General features: G+C 35.1%; 1 protein-coding gene across 1 annotated transcript in view; it reads left to right on the top strand.

Annotated features, from left to right (window-relative positions):
* Positions 1-20,813, top strand: part of ROBO1 (roundabout guidance receptor 1) — a 1,014,586-nt gene that overhangs the window by 970,944 nt on the left and 22,829 nt on the right. Inside the window, exon 28 of the mRNA XM_044670323.1 lies at positions 6,911-7,063. Within this exon, the coding sequence (XP_044526258.1) occupies positions 6,911-7,063 (153 nt within the window). The remainder of the gene's footprint in view (positions 1-6,910; positions 7,064-20,813) is intronic.

Below are 20,813 nucleotides of genomic sequence, written 5' to 3'. Positions count from 1 at the left end.
GTTTCTTTAAACTATATCTCCCATCTCTGTGTCTTGGCACTCCATGCATGAAATGTTCCCTCTTCTCTCCTCCACCTCCTAGAATCTCTTGTTTCCTTAAATACAAGTGATTGATTGAATTAAAAAAGCATTTATTAAGCATTATACTAAGCATCATGAGCAATTAGTGGGTAGAGTGAATAGAGTACAGGGCTTGGAGTCTTGTCTTTCTGAATTCAAATCTTGCCTGAAACACTTATTATTTGTGTGACCCTGGGCAGCTCACTTAACCCTGTAGGCCTCAGTTCATCATCTGTAAAGTGATCTGGTGAAGGAAACAGTGAACCATTTTAGTATCTTTGTGAAGAAAACCCCAAATGGGGTGATAAAGAATTAGACGCAACTTAAGTGATGAAACAACAAAAATACTAAGCACTAAAGATACAAGTACAAGCAAGTAAATCAGTTCCTGTCATCAGAGTTGAGATTTCTCACTGTATTACAAAAAGTGGTGTGCTTATATAGTTTTTTAAAGAAGATGCATCATTGTGGTTACATAATTTTACTTAAGTTTTAGAAAGATGCAATACAATAGTCACAGTCGTAGATGCTTAGGTGATTGAGATATGCTTAATGTTTTTTTTTAAATTGTAGCTAATTTTGGCTAGGGTGATTGGAAAGATACTTAAGAATTTATTGTCTTCTTTAAACAGTCTTTAGGAAAAGGGCAAACCCAATTCACAGTTAATCCATTCTTTGTCTCTCATTTTAACTCTCTGGAAACAGTCTGAAACATGAATTAATCTGAACACTTGAGACAGAGAGGGGTAATCTGTTTTAGGCCTGAGGAGCAGCATAAACCAAGGCAGAGAGGACAGATTAAGATTATGAAATGGTGAAATGGTGAGCAGTTCATTTTGATTTGAAGGCATTTGAAAGAAATTCATGTGTGGTTAGCCAGAAGGAGAGTTGGATCTAGATTGTTGTGAATTTAGGCTTAAAGTTTATAATTTATTAAGCAGACAATGTATGATTGCTGAGTTTTTAAAATAGAAATCTGCTGTAATTATAGAGTAGTTCTATAGGAAGTTTTGAGAAGCTGGAAGCAATAATGCCAAATATTTCACTGTGAAAAGAGGTTAGGCATATATATATATATAGATAGATAGATAGATAGATAGATAGAGAGAGAGAGAGAGAGAGAGAGAGAGAGAGAGAGAGAGAGAGAGAGAGAGAGAGAGAGAGAGAGAGAGAGTTCAAATTTTGGACATGTTTCAGTTTGACTTTTTGGTGAAATATTAAGTTGAAGATCTCTAGATGGGTCTTGGAAATATGGGAGTAAGTTTGAAGTGAGAAGTTAACAAAACACACTATCTTCATTAGTAATTAATAAGCATGTGTTATTAATACAGTAATTCAAATAGAAACAAAATAATTATAAATAAAAGTTTATTATACAGGGGCAGCTGGGTAGCTCAGTGGAGTGAGTGTCAGGCCTAGAGACGGGAGGTCCTAGGTTCAAACCCGGCCTCAGCCACTTCCCAGCTGTGTGACCCTGGGCAAGTCACTTGACCCCCATTGCCCACCCTTACCACTCTTCCACCTATGAGACAATACACCGAAGTACAAGGGTTTAAAAAAAAAGTTTATTATATATCATCAGAAGAAAGAGACTAGTATGTGGGAGGAGCAGAGAGATGAGGATGGGAATCAGAAAGGAGAAAGTGGCATTTTAGTGGGAACTCAAAAGAAGTCAAGTCAGAGTTGAGGAGGTAGCAAATTCCAATGAAAATGCCTAAAGTCTCGAGAAAGGCGTATCTAGTTGGCAGAATAACAAGGAGGCCAGTGTCACACGATTACAAAACATATAAAAGAGAATAAGGTGTAAGAAAACTGAAAAGATAAGGAGTCTGGTTCTGAAGGGATTTAGATGCTAGAGGATGTTATATTTGATCCTGGAGGCAGTTGAGATTTGATTTAATAAGGGGAAGACAGAGTCAAAATTGTACTTTAGGAGAATTATTTTGACAGTTAAATAGAAAGTCTATTCTAGAGAAAGGATAGACTTGAGTCAGGGAGACTATCCAGATAAGACTATTGCAATAGCTCAGGAGTGAAATGATGTGGGCCAACTATACAATGTCAGAGACGTGGGGGTGCATAGAGTAAAGGACACTTTCTGGGCCTTAGTGTCGTCAGAAGGGGGGGCTACTTGGGCAAAGGGGCATGGGTGAGGCATACTATACCTGGGCATGGCTAGCATTCTTCACAAGGGGTGGGGGGAGAGAGAGAGAAGGGGAGGGGAAGGGAAGGGAGGAAGAGAGAGAGAGAGAGAGAGAGAGAGAGAGAGACAGACAGACAGACAGACAGACAGACAGACAGACAGACAGACAGACTCTGCAGTCTGAGTTCCCAGAAACAGTGGCATCGATGCCTAGTTTTACTCAGATTGGATAAGCTATCTCTACTTTCCCATACTCAGTATCTTATTCTACTCGCCTTCTATCCTCCTCAGTCCTTTCCCAGTTTCCCAGTGCTTCTGACGTTTCAAAGTGTATTGGGAATATTCCTTAGGTTTGTACTTTTTTAGTTGAGTCAGGGTTTTAGGCCTATGCAAGGATTTATCAGATAGCAACAATTCAGACTAAAAACACTCTTTGAAATATTTCTTGGACTATAGCATTGCAATATTTCTTGAGACATGTATTCAAGATTATAGCTTGCAAATTTTGAGATTTCTTTCATAGGAATTAGGTCACCCCTAAACTTCTTCCCATTGAAATAGAAGAAAAAAGGGCGGTAGTCTCTTAGTGGCATTTGAAAAAGAGTATATTAAAGGCTTATATCTATATCTATATCTATATCTATCTCTCTCTATATATGCATATATATATATATATATATACACACACACATATATATGTATAAAGCTGCTTGGGGAAGGAATTTCTTTTACTCTTCACAAGGAGAGAGTGATATCTCCTAGTGGAGGGCACCTAAACTTCAATATTTTTCTATAGGAGGTTGCCAATCTATAATTATTAATACTAATCAAAGTATATTGAGGAATAATACAAAATTTTATCCCACACATCCACAAAAGTGATTTGTGCTTTTGTACACATTTGGAAAAGTAGATAGCACAAGGAAATAGTCATCATTTATGGCCTTTGAATTATTGGTATGATAAAGATTAAAAGTGCTTAATTCTCCAATATATATTTAGAACTAATGCAAGAAAAGAAGGGATAGATTGGTTCTGTTCTGAGGATAATTATTTTCTTTGAGAAAATGAATATACAGTATGAGTAAAAGAGTGTGGGATACAGGAACTAGGAATTCCAGTCTCTTCTGAAAGGAATGAAGTAAGATTGATCATACACAAATTTGGTGAAGAAAAAAGCAATGATGCCAGAAATAAGAGGAGAATACACATTTAAAATAATGTATACAATGTATTTTTTACTCTTTTTTTTAAGCAAGTAGTATGAAATGGAGAACAAGAGTTTCAGAGGGAATACCCATTTTGTGTTTTTCACATATATATGCATACATATACATATATGTATGTACATATATATAATTTTTTGGCATTTAAATATAAATAAAATAATTCTAAGTTAAAAAATGAAGGGACCAGGATATATGGATAAGAGGATATTTGAGATCAATTCAAAAGCCATCTAAAAATAAGTCAGTATATCTCCCAAATAATTTTGCCCTAAAAGACCTTTATATTATGATTTTTTGAAAAATGAACATTTTGTGATATTTTACATTTCCAAATGTAAATATTTTATACTTGAACAAGCAATTCTGGTAATCTAGAAATTAGGACATTCTTGGTGCTGACTTTTCCCCCATTTATTATTGTTTCCTGTGGGAATTTATTGTGTCTTCAGGTAGATTTTTCCTTCCCTTTTTCCCTGGCAAAAACCTATTTTGAATTAAGCCTATCATTTCATTTTTCTACTTAAGTCTTCATACTTGTTTTATTACTTTAGTGAATCCTTGATCTCGTCCATGTAGATACTACTTACATTATTGCAAACTGTAATCCACCTGTGGCTTCTCATCCTGTCCGACTTTCATATATGCCTTTCTGAACATCCTCCACAAAGAATTCACAAAATATCCCATCATCTTTCCTCTGGTTCTTTTAACATTTTGTTGATATCAGAAAAATACTTGGATGTCCATCATCCATCACCTTTTTAAGTGACAGGCCTTTTCCTTTTCAAACACAAATGTTTATTGATGTCTTTTATATTACTTTATGCATGCATTCTGGTCCAACTGATTACTCTTACATATTTGAGTTTAATCTGAAGAAGAAACTGACATTCACTACATGAAGGCAGAATCAAGCAGAATCATATACAATATAAGTCACAAAGTCAGCCTTAGGTTCCTTGAACTCTGGGGTGTACCATAGGACAGATATTACTCATTGCCCATGTCCCAGATAAAGTGACTGAAGGAGATAACTATAGATATAGGAATTTTAGCAAATATTCCCACCATAGCTTATGAAGTTAAGAGTTGGCAAAAGAGAGATCTAAGAAGATTTGATCTATTTGACAGGTCTTGTTTTTGAAGCTCATAACAAGAGAAAGACTCTGTTGTAAGTAACCTGTAATAAAGACCTGCTCTCCTTATAGCAAGTAGTTGTTCTCAAGGACTGTGTCAAATAGAAATAAACTTTGAGATGCCCAAGCTGGAGGCCTTACAGTATGGACACAATAAAGGATTGTTTGTTTGTTGTGCAAGAACAATAATCACTTAAATTAAATTTAGCAAAACTCATCATTTAGATTGGCTATATGAAAGGCAGATAGACTGTCTACCAAGTCATTGAGAGATTGTAATCCACACTAGTAGAAGTGGAACTGCAAAAATCACAAATCTTGGAAGTATTGAACTGAGTAACAGAAAAAAGTTAAAATCCAAGTTGTAGATCTATAGTAATCTTTATCATGATACATACTACCATTGCTATAAATCCAAATCATGAATAATCCATTTTATATATTATTTATTATTCTGTTGAGCAGGAGAGTGATATCCAGCATATCTTATCCTATAACTGTAATGTATGCATCATAAAAGCAGGACTTGGGATTACATCATTTATTCAGCCAAAGTTCTTGTTGGTTGACAGTTATATGACTGATCGTTAAGGAAAAAAAAAAGTTGTTGCATGTTGATTAAATGAATATGACTTTTAAATAGCCCTTGTAATGAAAACATTGAAACCTACAAATTCTAAATGACATTCAATATTTGTGTTTTAGTTTATTAAATCAAACCAAATGAAGAAAGAGTTAAAAGTTCATCCTTAAAAGAGTCTGTCGAGTCTTACGGTCTTTGAATAACAAATGATTTTATGCAATAGAGTGAATTTAGTTTCAACATTAATTTGTTTTTATTCATTTATTCATCATTGACTTCATCATTTTTATCTCATTTAATATTTTAATTTATTGTCATCTAGAAAGTCCTTATCTGTGTTCTTCAAGGAATGTGAATGAACTATACTATTAGGCTTTTATTTTTTAAGAAATGGTTCCATTTTATGACTCTAATATTGAAACTAATATGAGTGATTAAAACAAATGAGTGAATTAATTCATTGCTTCTCATTTCATTCCTTTTACATTTATTGCTTGCTTTATTTAACTTGTAGTTATTTAATCAACAGAAATATCCTCTAAAAAAGCCTGTTCCAAATCAGTTGGTAGAACTTTTTTGTTGTGTAATAGCAAAAATTTGTATTTGTGACTTTTTCATTTATATATGCAAGGAGAAGAAGGCAAACACATTAAACACATAGTTATGATGTCTCCTTTATAATTCTGAGTTAAATATACATGTCTGTTGTAGAATCTTCTGTCATCATAGGAGCAAGTAGTTGGCTGAGTAGAGAGAGAGCCTGGCTTGGAGATGGAATGTCATGGATTCAATTTTGGCCTCAGACACTTCCTACCTTTGTGACCCTGTCACTTAAGTCACTTAAGAGCAATTGCTTAGCCCTTAACACTCTTCTGCCTTGGAACCAATACTTTATATTGATTCTAAGACAGAAAGTAAGAGTTTGTGTTTTTTAAAGACCTCTTTTGTTATCATTTATCAGTCAAGGCCTAGTGACAGGGAACATTGATAGAGCCAATGTCAGATAATACCAATGTCTGACTGAAAGACCTGAATTATGCCTTTGGTAATGAATAAGCTCAGTTGACTCATCTCTAGAACCATAAAATAAAATAAATTCTGTTTTAAAAACTCCTCTGAAGGTATCATCCCAAGAATCAGAAACTGCCACAATTGAGAAAATATTTTGAGTACTGAACTAATTTTTGGCAGGTATCAGAAACCTAGACTAGATACATCCTAGGTGGTCAAAAGAAAAACTTGAATATAATAGTACATACATGGAAAAGTAGGTATTTTTAGTGTTTTCTTAAATATATATGCAATTAAGTCTGTTCATTCTGGGTTCTTTAAGGATTATATTACTCCCCTGTCCTAACCACCTTCTCCTCCACTAAAAAACAACAAACAATCCAATGAAATATCAGATGTGTTGATAAAGAATGTAATTATTATCTTTATTTAAATAAACTGTTCATTAGAGCTAGCTGCAAAATTATTCAGATGCATAGTGCCTTTTTAGTTAGGAATCATGAGTTTCAGTACTATATAAACAACATGATGCAAGAAACTGTATTGAGATTAAATGGATGTTCTTAGTTTGATTGCCTTTTTCTTCCCTAGTGGTAGACGTAACCTTAAGGGAAAAGGGTTATTGTTTTGTATGGCTATATGATTTTGTTTTGAAATTGTTGGAAATAAAGTATAATGTTGGGTTTCTTTTTATTTTAAATGAAAACCAGTAATGTATTTTGATTTTTATATTTTGGGGTTTTTTTAGGCCGTAGGAATTTTCATGCCTCACAGTGCCCTAGACCCACCAGCCCTGTATCTACAGACAGTAACATGAGTGCTGCTATAATGCAAAAGGTCCGACCAGCCAAGAAACAAAAACATCAAGCAGGACATCTGCGCAGAGAAGTCTACACAGATGGTAAGGACATTGAAATAGATGAAAACTTTGAGGAATTTTTCTATTTTACCTGGTATCTATATAGGGAGGAAGACTTTGTAACACATAAAATCATATTGAATATTCACTAATTTGAGCTTTATTCTACAAAATATTATTTTTAAGTAGTTTTATTATTCATTTCCAATACCTTTGGGACAGTCATTACAAAAACATTTTGTAGTTTTCTTATTAACAAATTATTTAAGATACTAAATTAATGTATATATTTATAGAAAAATATTTTATTACATTTTTTACATTTATTACATTAAAATAAGTGTAGGATTACACTTAATGAAGGTTTCTTCATTAAATTAATGTGACATTAAATGTCTACCTTTTTCATGAACAATTTAGTATTATTTTAACAGAAGACAATGAAGTTGTTTCTATTTTAATTCTAACTAGAGTATTATTATAAACAGTCATTTTATACACCAAAAGACAAAATCTAATCATCTTTCCTCATGCCTTCACATATAATATCGACTCCTGCTGAAAAGGTAATGTTTGTATTCTCAAGAGGGTATAGTAGTATAATGCAAACATTGTGATGTTGTCTAGAGAAAGCCTTTAATGAAAGTGCCTCAGGTGGTCCAGTATTTATTAAACTACCTCCTTCCCATTTTACAAAACAACCCAAGAGCTTTGTGAGAAATTCATGTAAGATAAATTCCTCCAGAGTTACCCATCCTGTCAAGTTTGTTAAATTTACTAAAGGGATGGGGATGGGGTAGGAAGAAGAGCATCACAGTTATCAGCACTCCTTCCAACTTGGTTTTCAGCAACAACAATCTGATTAGGACTTTCATTACCAGTCAGCAATTTTTCAGAGGGGCATCATTTGCCATTATAATATGAAAGCCTAATATTATAGATTCTTATCCAAGGTTACAAGGAGGGTTTTTTTGAGCCACTTCTCCCTGTGATTCCTGCCACTTGACAGAAAAATTTAATACAAAGCTCACAGCATGATGAGCACAAGTAATTTTGCAATGAGTGGCTGTCCATGCTATTATCTGTACTTTATTCCCAGTATTTTCTCTCACTATCATCTATCTGATATAATACTACATTAAATACTGGCATGACACAGTGCACCTGGGCCTCTTGGCTTCTGCCCAGGCCCTTTTCGTCAGTGAAACTGAGCTGTCAGAATATTATCTGATTTCAAAGGATTATTACTGTGTCTTTGTACATGTTTGCTTCCACAGAGGGACAAACATAAGGTGTAAATTTCAAATGTATACTAGCACTTTTACATTTATGAGATCCTTGTAATGGCATTTTACATGGTTTTATAGACATTTTATCAGTTTTTATTATCTGGAAGAGTGCTTTTAACAGAACTGACTAGACATTAAAACCCTGATATAAACACACTGAGGTAAAACTTAGAAGAAATATGAACCAACATTGTATGTAGGTTTTGGTTTTTTGTTTTGTTTGTTTTATTTATACTTGAGTTTGACACTTTTAACTGGTGTTTTGTTTTTATGCTTAAGTGAAAATGTGCTAAATTAGACTGCATAAAACCACAGTTAAAATTGCAATAGGCTTAGTAAATGTGAAATATTTATCTTGCAACCATTTTCATGTGCTTTCAGCATATTTTCTAATTAAACATAAATTCTTGCTGAGCTCTGCATGATCACTATTGTGATATATAATGAAGAAATAATATTAATTTCAGGAATGTTAAAAAACAAATTTAAAACTTGAGAGAAAAGATGCATTAATATATCTGAAATACTCACAAAGACTACTTATTCCATGAAATCATTTTTGGAATTTTATGAATAATAGTCTGTGAGGAAATATATACTAATTAGTATCTTTAAGTATGCATTTACTTAATATTTCAGGTTACTAAATCCATTTTTAGTGTCTTGACATCAAAAGACTACATTTGTTATATATTTATATCACGAAAGTTTATTTTATTTTATATTGTTACTGGTTGATTAAAAAAAGAAGAAACTTGGTGAATTGAACAGTTCTAATATGACTATTCCCTGGTTGTTTTTGTATTTATTAATAATTAAATGCCATGTAGATTCTAAGCATTTCCCAATCTTTAAAAAAATTATTGCGATAACTTGTCAAGGCCTCAAGTTTTGTTTAGCTGGAAGATAATTATTTTCCTTAATTTCTATGAAATATTATTAAATATGAATTATTAGTTTCATGAAATAGTTCAGTGAGATCGATTTATGTGATTCCATTAAAAAAAGAATGCAAATTTTAAAGTTTAGTAAAATAAACTGGACATTGTTGTGCAATTTATTGGGAAAGCAATAAAGTAGTATTTTTACTTTCTTATGAGTATAAAGTTGGTGAACCAAAAGTAATTATTTAAACTATAGGCAGTATTTAGCACATATTCTCTCTATAAACACCAAATATTGTGTTTTGGGGGGAAGGAGTTCCTCCCACTAAAAAATTGTTATTTATTTGAAATAAAGAAATGTAAAAAGAGGAAAACACAAAGAAGAATAAAGAACTTGTCCTGATAACTTAATTAATATAGAATGTTATGGATTGTGTTATATACTTAGTAGAAAAAAATCGGTCCTTGCTTTTATATGAAAGATCTTTATTTCAGTTCACTTATTTATTGAATAAATGTGTATTGTGCAAAGTACTGCTCTAAGCAATTGTGACTGACAAAATGTAAGATAGTTTCCACATGTTTGTAACTCAAGTCTTGGTTTGCATGTAGGTTAGGAGGAGATTTTGTGAATATTTAATGAGTCTAAATTTACAGTTAAACCAAGCAGAAGCACATTTCTAGAAACAGCTTTTGGTCCTTCCAACTATCTTTTCAATCTTTCTGAACCATTTACATACTTGATTGTGAAAATAAATCTGCATTATTTTTACAGCCCCACTTTTCATAAATTATAAATTTACCACCCTCTTTAAAAGTGTTGTTTTGATGTTGTATCACTAATTAGAAGGCCTTGAGATTTTAAGCATTAAGATAAGTAACAACTCAAGACCTCTACAGTCAATCAGTAGTGCAAAATTTTCTACATACATTCTTCTTTTATTATACTGAATCCTCTTTTAATTTTTATTAATTTAATTTAATTAATTTATTAATTTAATAATTTTTTAATGAAATTTTCATAGAAGACTAGTGATATGAATGCTTACATTTTTACTTATGTGTTCATGTATGTTTATATTTAGATAGATGGATAGATATAGTAAACTAGCAGTGTTTTTGTTTATTTTTGAAATTAATTTAAATTTTTTAGTTTAAATATAAAATTATAAAAATGTTCTTTGAAAATATGTGAGCAAGAAAAGTCTTTAAATTATTTAAGCACCTAATCCTAAAATTATTTTATAACATCACTATAGAAATTAAGTTAGGAAGTGTGGCATCACAAGAAATATGTTGAAAATTGAAACCATTGTCTTTTCCTGAAAATTTTAGCTTTTTCTTTATTGTTAATAGCATTAACATTTCCTGTATATATCTGCTTTGCTATGATGAAGATAATTTTTGCTTCTCCATCATTAAGTTTTGGCAATTCATCCCAAAATGTTTCTAGGATTTGTTTCTTTCTTTCCATTTTATAGCCATTATCCAGATTTAAATACTTATTATTCCATATACTGATTGAATAGCCTTCTACTAGCTATTCTCCCTACCATCAGTCTCTCCCCATTCTATTTTATGTATAACTGCCAGAGTAATGTCTTTTTTTTTTAAACCCTTGTACTTTGGTGTATTGTCTCATAGGTGGAAGATTGGTAAGGGTGGGCAATGGGGGTCAAGTGACTTGCCCAGGGTCACACAGCTGGGAAGTGGCTGAGGCCGGGTTTGAACCTAGGACCTCCTGTATCTAGGCCTGGCTCTCACTCCACTGAGCTACCCAGCTGCCCAGAGTAATGTCTTAAAAATAGTTTTTATTCTGTTTCTTTCCTGCTGAATAATTCTTAATGTCTCACTGATAGATCCAACCTACATTTCTCAATTTAGTCTCTAAAGCCTTTCCTCCACTTATCTAATTTCATCTTTCAGTACTTGTACAGTACAGTACAATGTAAACCATCTCCTTTAGTAATGTATGTAATTTTATTGTTTCCCAACACAGAGAGCAGGACTAGGATCTATAAGTGGAAGCTGAAGATGATAGATTTTTAGCTCAATATAATTTAATATACCCATTCATTTCAGTATACTTTTTATTAAGCATCTATAATATACAAGTCATGCATTAGAATCTAGGATAAGATGAAAAATAAAATTGTTATTTCTCAGGGAGCTTGTGACCTAATAGAAGAAACATGGCAGAGTGAATTACTTTGGATCCACATTTCTACCTGTTATATTGCTGTCTTTGTCATAGTCTATTGCAATGATGGTAAACCTTTTAGAGATGGAGTGCCAGGCCCCACTCTTACCCCACCCCCCAGACCATGCCCCTACAGAACCACATTCTTTGCCCCTCCCCCTACTGAGTAGCAGCCTTACCCCCACTGACCCTACCCCCTTACTCCACCCAGGGGAAGGAGGAAGCTTTCCTCTTGGACTCCTGGGCAGGGGGATGGATAATGTAGTCAGGTTTAGGGAGAGGTGGGATCTGTGCCTCTCTCTGGCTTTCTAGTTAAACAAAGAGATTGTCATTTAAGAAATTGCAATTTGGACCATCGTGCTATCCTTGCAAATAGGAGTGCCTAAAGAGGGAGTGGAGGGTGTAAGGGGGTTCTTATAGGGTACTGTAGCAGAGGGAGTGGAATACATTTCTAGGAGTGTCACAGCTGCAAGCATGGGGGGTGGTGTGTGTGTGGGGTGGTTGGAACATTCTGAAGTTTTACAAGATATAAGCATAGAAATTGTTGGATATTCTCCCATGCAGGTGTTCAGAAAACTGCTATGGTTGGTGGTTCAGAATTCTGGGAATAAGGACAATATGAAATTGTTAAAAGGAGAGTTTGAAATTGGTTAGTCTAAAGTGGATGTGAGGTTCAAGTTTTGACATTGTCCCACTTTGGTCAGGATCATACCTGAACATTGCAACCTGAGTGAGCTCTGGGCAATGCTGGACCATTATAGCATTGATTATCTGAACTCCTATACCAGAAGTCATATGGAGGCAGCATTTAATACCTAGAAAGATGGTCAAGTATAGAGTAGGAGGGCCAAGAATCCTGGGAAAGTTGGGGGAAGGCTATCTCCAGGCCAAGGGAAAGCCAACTGAATGAATCATCAAACCATCAAGGGTATCTGAAGGGAGGCTCAACCTTGCTGAGGAGATTACTTGGTCTTTAATGATCTGGAAGTCTTCCACCATCTGGCCTTGCCAGTGTTGTTTACATAAAAAACCAACACTTCTCCAAGAAACAACATACAGACCCCCCTACCCTGCTGGTCAAGCAAAGTGTTGCGTGTACACCTGTTCTGGAGGAAATCTCTGCCAAGCTGTTGACTTGATCAGTAAACCAACCTATGGTTTTTGTTAGAATGAAAGGAAATGCCCATCAAATTGGAAATATTGCAAAGTGCCTTTTTCAAAATCCAGGTTCAGAATCAGGGTATAATTGAGGCCCAGCTGAACACATGCATCAAGAAGAATAGCTTCAGTACCACAAAAATCTGACCACTCCCTGGAAAGACTAGAGAGAGAGGGGAACCACAAAGAACAAAACCCTGTTCATTCTAGGGAAAGAGATAGGAGATTCTCAGAGAACTTGGAGCAGAGGGATGCCAAAAGTGACCATATTAAGGGTGAGCCTGGTTGGTCAAACACATGATAACTGTGAGTATTTTGGATGAGAAATAAGAGAGTAAACATAGTATTGCATGCAGCTGAATATTGGTGTGGAAGGAGTCATCAACCTGAGAATGTCAGGTGGTATTCATGACCAAGATGTCCCTAGAGTTTAAATCAATGCCCAAAAATGCCCTGTTGAAGGGCAGGATTTGAACATTATTAAGCCCTATTCTGATGAATGGTGACAAAATTAGTCCAATCCCTAGAGAGATTTAGTTGATGGATATGATATCCATTTTGCTAGTAAGACAGGAAGAGAAAACCTATTGTTAGGTGCCCTGGTTTGTTAGAACTTGAGAAAAGGGGGTGAGAATGGTTATAAGTCAGGGTAAAATTAGGTACCTCTTTAAGGGGAAATTGCTACCATCACTTCCCAGTCTGGAACTGTCACAGGTGGGCAAATGCCTTCATAAGCTTCCTTGGAGAAGGGCTATAGAGGCAGGTGAGGAAAGGGCTTAGCAGGATCAACTTGAACCGAAATAGGAGATACACTGAGGACCCACCCAATGTCAGTTTTAGGGGATGCCCAGGAGGAGAGAGAGAACTGGTTTTCCAGAAGAGCATAGGCAACTAAAGGTGAAATTAGAAAAATAGAAGCAAAATCAGCTGAGAGTGAGAAAGGAGCTTTGGGAATCGATTGAGACAGAGAAACAAGAATTCCCCTTCCTGCCCCTCACCCTCCACACTTACCAGAAAACTAGATAGCAGCTTAATAACATTTGAGAAAGCCTCTGACTTAGCAAGTGCAGGGGAGTATTGGAGCTAAGGAATAACTCATGGGCACTGGTAGGGCTACTGAAGGGAAAGGGAAGTGGAATAGAAAGGAGGACAGTATGTATATCATTAGAGATACCCACACTTTAAAACCTTTTGAAATCTTTTTTCCAGATTACATGTTGACACAATTTTTAATATGTAATATTTGATTTTAATTAAATTTTAATATTTAATGTTAAATAATTTTTAAACATTTTACAATCCATATTCTCTCCCTCCTTCCCAACCCATCAACCCCAAAGAAAGCAGGTAATATGATATAAGTTGTATGTATTATCATATAATACACATTTATAGAATTTACATATATTATCATCTCATGTACATTATGTAATTTACATAATACATAACATATTCGTGTTGTGAATCAGCACACATATTACTTAACACTGGAGAAAATTTATAGAGGAAATAAAATGAAGAATAATACCCAAAATTTTTACAAAAACAAACTCCAGAGAAGAGGATCAAAAAGTTCATGGGGTTTAAGACAGAAGTGTCTCCAGTATCAATGATGATGCCAGTTATCTGAGAATTGGCAACAATGGTGGTGGTACCTAGAGGGGAGAAAGAAAGAAAGACTCTTTGACTATCTTTGGAAACTTGTACTTGGGCTGGATCCCTAGTGTGGGTGGGAGGGGATCTCTACTAGGGGTTCTAGGGAGGAGGCCAATTATAATCAGAAATCATTCCCCTAGATTCATTTTTGAAATTTGAAGCAATTTTGCTTCCAGTATCCTAGTTTCTTGCAAAAGAAACCAACCTTCTCTCCCTGTACGGTTCCCTGGAGAGGGACAAAGGAGCAAGTGGCAGTTCTCTTCTTTAAATGCTTGAATTGCAGTTTCATAATTGATTACTTTTCTTTCCTTTTATCCCTTTTCCTGCACTAATTAAATAAACAAGGTCAGAGATTGGAGTTCTGTTCCAATCAAGTTTTCCCCATTTTATTAAGTCACTGAGGGGCTTATTGAGGCCATTAATATACAGAGTGTTAATGTAATTAAGGGCTAAGGATTGTCATGGGTCATGCCAAAGTTGGCCTTAAAATAGATAATAATCTGTTGTAATGGTCAAAAACAGATTCACAGGGGTTTAGAATGCATGCTTAGATTTTATTATAATCTATAGGTTTGGGGAAAGCCTTAGGGATAGCTTTGATAAGGGAGCCCTTTTTTCCCACGTTTCTTTCATGTGTTCATGAAAGTAGTCAGCTAGGCTACCAAAGCAGGGAGCCTCTTGAAATGAATTGTATCAACCAGACACTCAACCAATGGATGGCATTGCCCCATCCTAGGAGAATGTGGGTTAATTGGTAGAAATCTGAGAATCTGAGTTGATAAATGGGCACCATAACTTGGAACTCTTGGGTAAAGTCAACTACATTCACTCCATAGGAAATCCTTAGCAATGGTCCTTAATTTAGCCTTGGTCCATGAAGTGTGGGAGACCTGAATTTTATCACCAACCTGATTCCCCTAGACCTTAAAAGGAAATTGAAGAAAGAGTTCAGAAAGACCATGGTCATGGTCAAAAGGGAGAGATAGATAAAGGGAATTCTTGGGGCTAGAGGGTTGAATATGTTTCTTAATTTCTTGCTTAATTTGATTGACAATTTCTTGCAGGGAAACTAGTTAGATTCAGATTGTCTTTTGTAGTTTACAACATACTACAAAAATATATCCCTCTCAGGGGTTTTGATAGAAGATCCTGATTTGTCTTCAAATCAAAAGAGCTACAGAGAGGACATTGGTATTACAGATCAGATTTAGTCTGTTCCTGAATATTTTTATAGACATTTGCAACACAGAATTTTTAAAACTATAGTTGGTCAGTGTCCTGAAGGGGCAGTGTGCTAGGGCTGGGACCTAAAACTGAATTAGATCAAACCTAATGACCAGTTTCCAGAAAATTTTTGAATAAATTCTCAGAGAATTTGAGAAAAAGTTCAGAGATCTGAGAGGAGACACCAATGGACAGTTTGAGTCTTGAGGCTCTGAATAGAGGGAAGAGGGGCTCATGATGGTACCTGGCTTCCAAAGCTAGAGTATAGGGACTGTCCAGGTGATTGTCCTTTGGATCTCACTTATGACATCAAAAAATGTCAACCCCAAATTAATCCAGACTGACTAAATGTAAGATCACAATAAAGATAATTTTATTCAAAATCAAGGACTTGCAATTTGGGATATCATGCTATCCTTGCAAATAGGAGTACCTATAAAGGAGGTGGAGGAGAGCTAGTTCTAGAAATGATAGAGCTATAAGCACAGAGGGTTGGAATATTCTGTGGTTTCATAAGGTATAAGGGTGACTAGAAACTTTTGAGTGTTTCCTAATATAGATGGTCAGAAAACTTCTGTGTCTAGTGGTTGTATCATTCCAGGAGCAAAGGCAACATGAAAGGTAAAAGGAGAATTTGAAACTGTTTTGTTATAAAGTGGGTATGTGATATAGGTTTTGACACAAAATGACAAAAGCAGCTCAATCTAATGGCTAGAATGCTATACATAGATTAAGAAAAACCTTAAAACCGTACCTGTTATATTGACATTTCTACTCATTTGTAAAATGGGAATCACTATGCTATTACATAAATAGGTTATCATGAAGCTCCAACAAGGAAGCATACATCTATGTGTGTATGTGTATGTTTTGGTATGTTTTGTAGATGTTAAAAGGTTATATGCCATTTATATTGTTGTTAAGCTAACTCTCACTAGTTATCTTTTTGTTTCTGAAACATTTTTATTCTATTATTGTTTTCTTTTATTCTTTTTTTTCAGATTTTTTTTTAAACCCTTGTACTTCGGTGTATTGTCTCATAGGTGGAAGAGTGGTAAGGGTGGGCAATGGGGGTCAAGTGACTTGCCCAGGGTCACACAGCTGGGAAGTGGCTGAGGCCGGGTTTGAACGTAGGACCTCCTGTCTGTAGGCCTGACTCTCACTCCACTGAGCTACCCAGCTGCCCCCTGTTTTCTTTTATTCTTTTATATTTCTGTTCTCATCTAATCGCCCATTACCTTACTTTTGTAGGCATCATGGACTTTTCTTGGTTAAAAAATTTATAAGAGCTGTTGCTTCAACAAAATTTCTGTTATTCAGTTTATTAGACTAAAGTTTATATTTTCTGAGTTGCAAATAAAGTTTAATATTTTTCCCCAAAATGGTTATTTGAGCTTCCATGTCACAGGATTGTTTTAAACCAAATAAATATGTGTATTTTGTTTTTTAAAGACATGAAGGGCTTTGCAATTAATTCTGGGAAGATTCCAATTTTCAGTTCATTTTATAATACAGTTTAAATCCCACAAAGATGCTTAGTAAGCTAAAATGAGAAGATGTCACAGAAGACAATTCATGGACATCTAAAATAAGGTTTATAAAACTAAAAAGGTAGACAGTAATTAATGTTTATGTTCATGCTGTTTTCCATACAATAACTAAATAGGACCTAGGGAAAAAACAAACACAAAAATATCCTGAAACTTGAGGTAACATACCCAACATACCCCCAGCTCTGGGTCTCTAGCAAAAACTCAGTGATTAAGTCCATTGCTTTAGCCACTAAAATAAAATAAAATAAAATAAAATAAAATAAAATAAAATAAAATAAAATAAAATAAAATAAAATAAAATAAAATAAAAATGAACACACAAAGGAGAAAGAACCTAACTACTATTCTGGGGACAGAGAAGATCTCAGCTCAAACTTGGAGAACAATAAAGTAAAAACAGCTTCTTCAAAGACAGCAAAGAAATATAGTAAATGGCAACAAGCTAAAACAAGAGCTTTTGGAAGAGCTTTAAAAAGACCTCCAAAAACAAATAGGAGAGGTGGAGGAAAAAAAACTAGAAAAAATAACAGCAATGCAAGAAAATCAAGAAAATGTCTAAAGAAAGATAACTGAAATGGAAAAAAAGATCCAGAAATTCACAGAAGAAAATAGTGTATTGAGAACTAGAATTGGACCGAGTGGAAGCTAACAATTTCCCCAAGACAACAGGAAATAATAATAAGGCAAAAGTCAAAAGAATTAAATAAGAGAAATTGAGAATATGAAGCATCTTATAACAAAACCAACTGACCTGGAAAATAAATCAAGAAGAGGCAATATAAGAATAGACTTCCAGAAAGCTAAGTTACAAAATCATAATCCAAGAAATCATCAAGAAAAATTGCCCAGAAATTCTAGAATCGGGGTAAAATAGAAGTTGAAAGAACCCACTGATCACAACCTCAAAGACATCCGAAGATGGAAGTTTCTGGGAACATCATTGCTAGGTTCTGTAGCTCCAAGGATAAGGAGAAAATACTATAAGCAACAAGAAAAAATTGTTTAAATACTGTGGATCAATAGTCAGAATAACACAAGACTTAGCACCTAGAACATTAAAAGAATGGAGGACATAGAATGCATCATTTCATAGAGAAAAAGAAATGTACTTACAACCACGTATGACATTGAACAAAGATGAGCATAATTATAAATGGTTAAAAAAAGAATATTTAGCTAATGTCATATTCAAACTCTGGGAGTTAAGAGTCTCACCTTGATTGACAGGTGAAGACAGTTGGACATCGGAATGTTCCCAGAGGCCATGAGGACAGGAGGAAAGGCAGTTGGCCAGAAAGGATATAAATACACTGGGAGCCCCTGACAGGGAGCCCTTGGACCCCTTGTCTTTTGGGACCTTAACTTTGTTTTAGCTGAGCTTTGCCTAAACTCTTGCCTTGGACATTTGATCTTGAGCATTGATTGACCTGTGGATCCTCTAACTCTCTGAATCCCTAGATATTTAGGCACCTAAACCATGTCTAGATATTTAGGTATCCCAGGGCCCGGGGGGAGATCCGGAAAGTGGGTAGGAGAAGAAGAAGAGGGTGGTAAAGGGTAGCATTTCCTGGAGGCTGTAGAACTGGCAAACAAGTAGCAGTAAGAGGCTAAGAGAAATCATCAATGTTTGTGTCATCCAAACAGTTTGCTTACTCTGGTTTGGCTGTGGCCAGGCTGAGCCAGAGGAGTTGAAGGACAAATCCAGCATTACTGAACAGCCTACAGTCCTGAGGGATTATTGTCATAGATTTAGTGATAGGGTCACCTATTCCCTAACCCATTCCTGATCATTCCTTTCCCTTGTTAAACAGCATAAACTTATTAAGTACCTTCCTGGAGTAATTATTCCATCACCACTCTGGGGAGGGAGCAACGCAGTCAGATGAACGTTATCCAAGGCTGTTAGAGCCCAATACCAATAATCAACCCCAGGTGGGACCTGAAAGGGTTACCCATCCATTGACCTTTAGGGATCTTGCCTGGGCACTGTTATAAAGAAGGGCAGTTAGTATTACCTCCAGCTGGGTGGCAGGTCATGGGTGTCCCTGCACCAGCCACCAGGGAACCAAACCAAAGCTTCCTCAGATTAATATCCAGACTACCCCTATTCTTTTATAACACTAACTAAAGGAATTTCAACTATTCTTGGAGAAAAACTCAGAACTTAATAGTCATTCAAACTTACTAGCTTACAACTTGAAGAATTCCTTTCCTTTTTTTTGAAAATTGGGGTATCACATCAGCTTTCTTTTGTATGTTGGCTCAGTAGAAGGTAATAGCACATAATATTGATACAGCTTTATGAGAAGGGTTACTGTATTATAATACTTAAATATTATATATATATATATATGTATATATATATATAGTGGAGAGAGAGACAGCCTTGAAACTAGGGGAAATACTAATATATGCTGTGTGATTCTGCAACTCTCTTGGACAATGTTTCAAAAAAAAGCTTTGATCAAGGACTGTAGCCCACCCAGGAGTCCCTGTACTGATGAAATCATAGGTCAAATCCCTGTCCCTATAATCAACATGCATTTATTAAGCACGTATTAAATGCTACTAGGTGCTGATGATAAAAATACAAAGAATGAAACAATCCCTGCTCTCAAGGAGTGAACACTATTAGAGAAAAACAATATGTGCCTATATAAGAATACAGAGAGGGATGATACTTAACTTGTATTTGGAGGGATCTAGAAAGAGTTTTATGTAGAAGGTGTTGCTTGTGTTACATTTTAAAAGAAGTGGAGGTTTTTGTGAGACAGAAATGAAGAAGGAGGATATTCCAGGAATGTGAGAATAATAGTGCATAGGCATGAATACAAGAGAATGGAGTACCATATGTGAGTGAGAGAGAAGGCTTAGATTGTTTGCATTGTTACACTGGTAAGTGGAGAATTATAGATGGAAAGATAGGTTGCGGGGCGAGATTATGAAAGGCTTTACAAATAAGAGTCCTTATTTTTAGCCTACACATAATGGGGAATCCACTTGAGTTTATTGAATAGAAGAATAATATGATTAGATATGTATTTAAAGAAAATCTGAGGACATTATAGTTCTCAAAGAGAGAGGTGATGGTGTTAGCTATGCAAATAGAGAGAAGGTATCAACTGCAAGAGATATGTGGACATTGAAATACCAATATTGGCTACCTTGAGTGTAGGAAAATGAGAAATCGAGGAGAAAACTAGTAAGTCTGGAATGTTGGAAAAACTGATAGAGATATTTGGAAGAAACATTTGTTGTGGGTGAAAGATGATTCTTTTTTTAGTCATGAGATGTCTTTGGGATATCTAACATTAAAATTCTAGTCAGTTGATAATGCAGGGAAAAAAGAATGAAGCTAAATGTATAGATCTGGGAATCATCTGCATATGCATGGTGACCACCAAGAAAGAGAATAGAGAAGGAAAAGGAAAGATCTCAGGAGAGGACTTTATGGTATACTCAGGGAGGCACTGGGACATGAATGATAACGTAACATGAGAAGAAGAGAAAGGTAGTGCCCCAATAAAAGAGCATACAGAAGGAGAGAGTCATCAGTAGAATCAAATGCAGCATAAAGATAAGGGACTGAAAAAAAGACTATCAGATTTGCCCACTAAAAATTATTGATAGCTTCAGAGAAAGAATATTAAATTAAGTAGAAAGGAAAAAAACTAGATTTCAAAAGTTGAAAAGTGACAGGAGAGAAAGTAACCTGTGTAGACAAATATTTCTAGGAATTTAATTGAGAAAAAAGAGATAACTTAAGGGAATAATAGGCGGTGGCAAAGGTGGTATGTTGTTCTTTTTGTTTTTTAAAGGATGGAGGAG

Source organism: Gracilinanus agilis, chromosome 3, assembly GCF_016433145.1.
Source record: "Gracilinanus agilis isolate LMUSP501 chromosome 3, AgileGrace, whole genome shotgun sequence".
Taxonomy (NCBI): Eukaryota; Metazoa; Chordata; class Mammalia; order Didelphimorphia; family Didelphidae; genus Gracilinanus; species Gracilinanus agilis.
The sequence above is the reverse complement of the archived record's forward strand: the minus strand, read 5'-3'. Positions and strand labels throughout refer to the sequence as shown.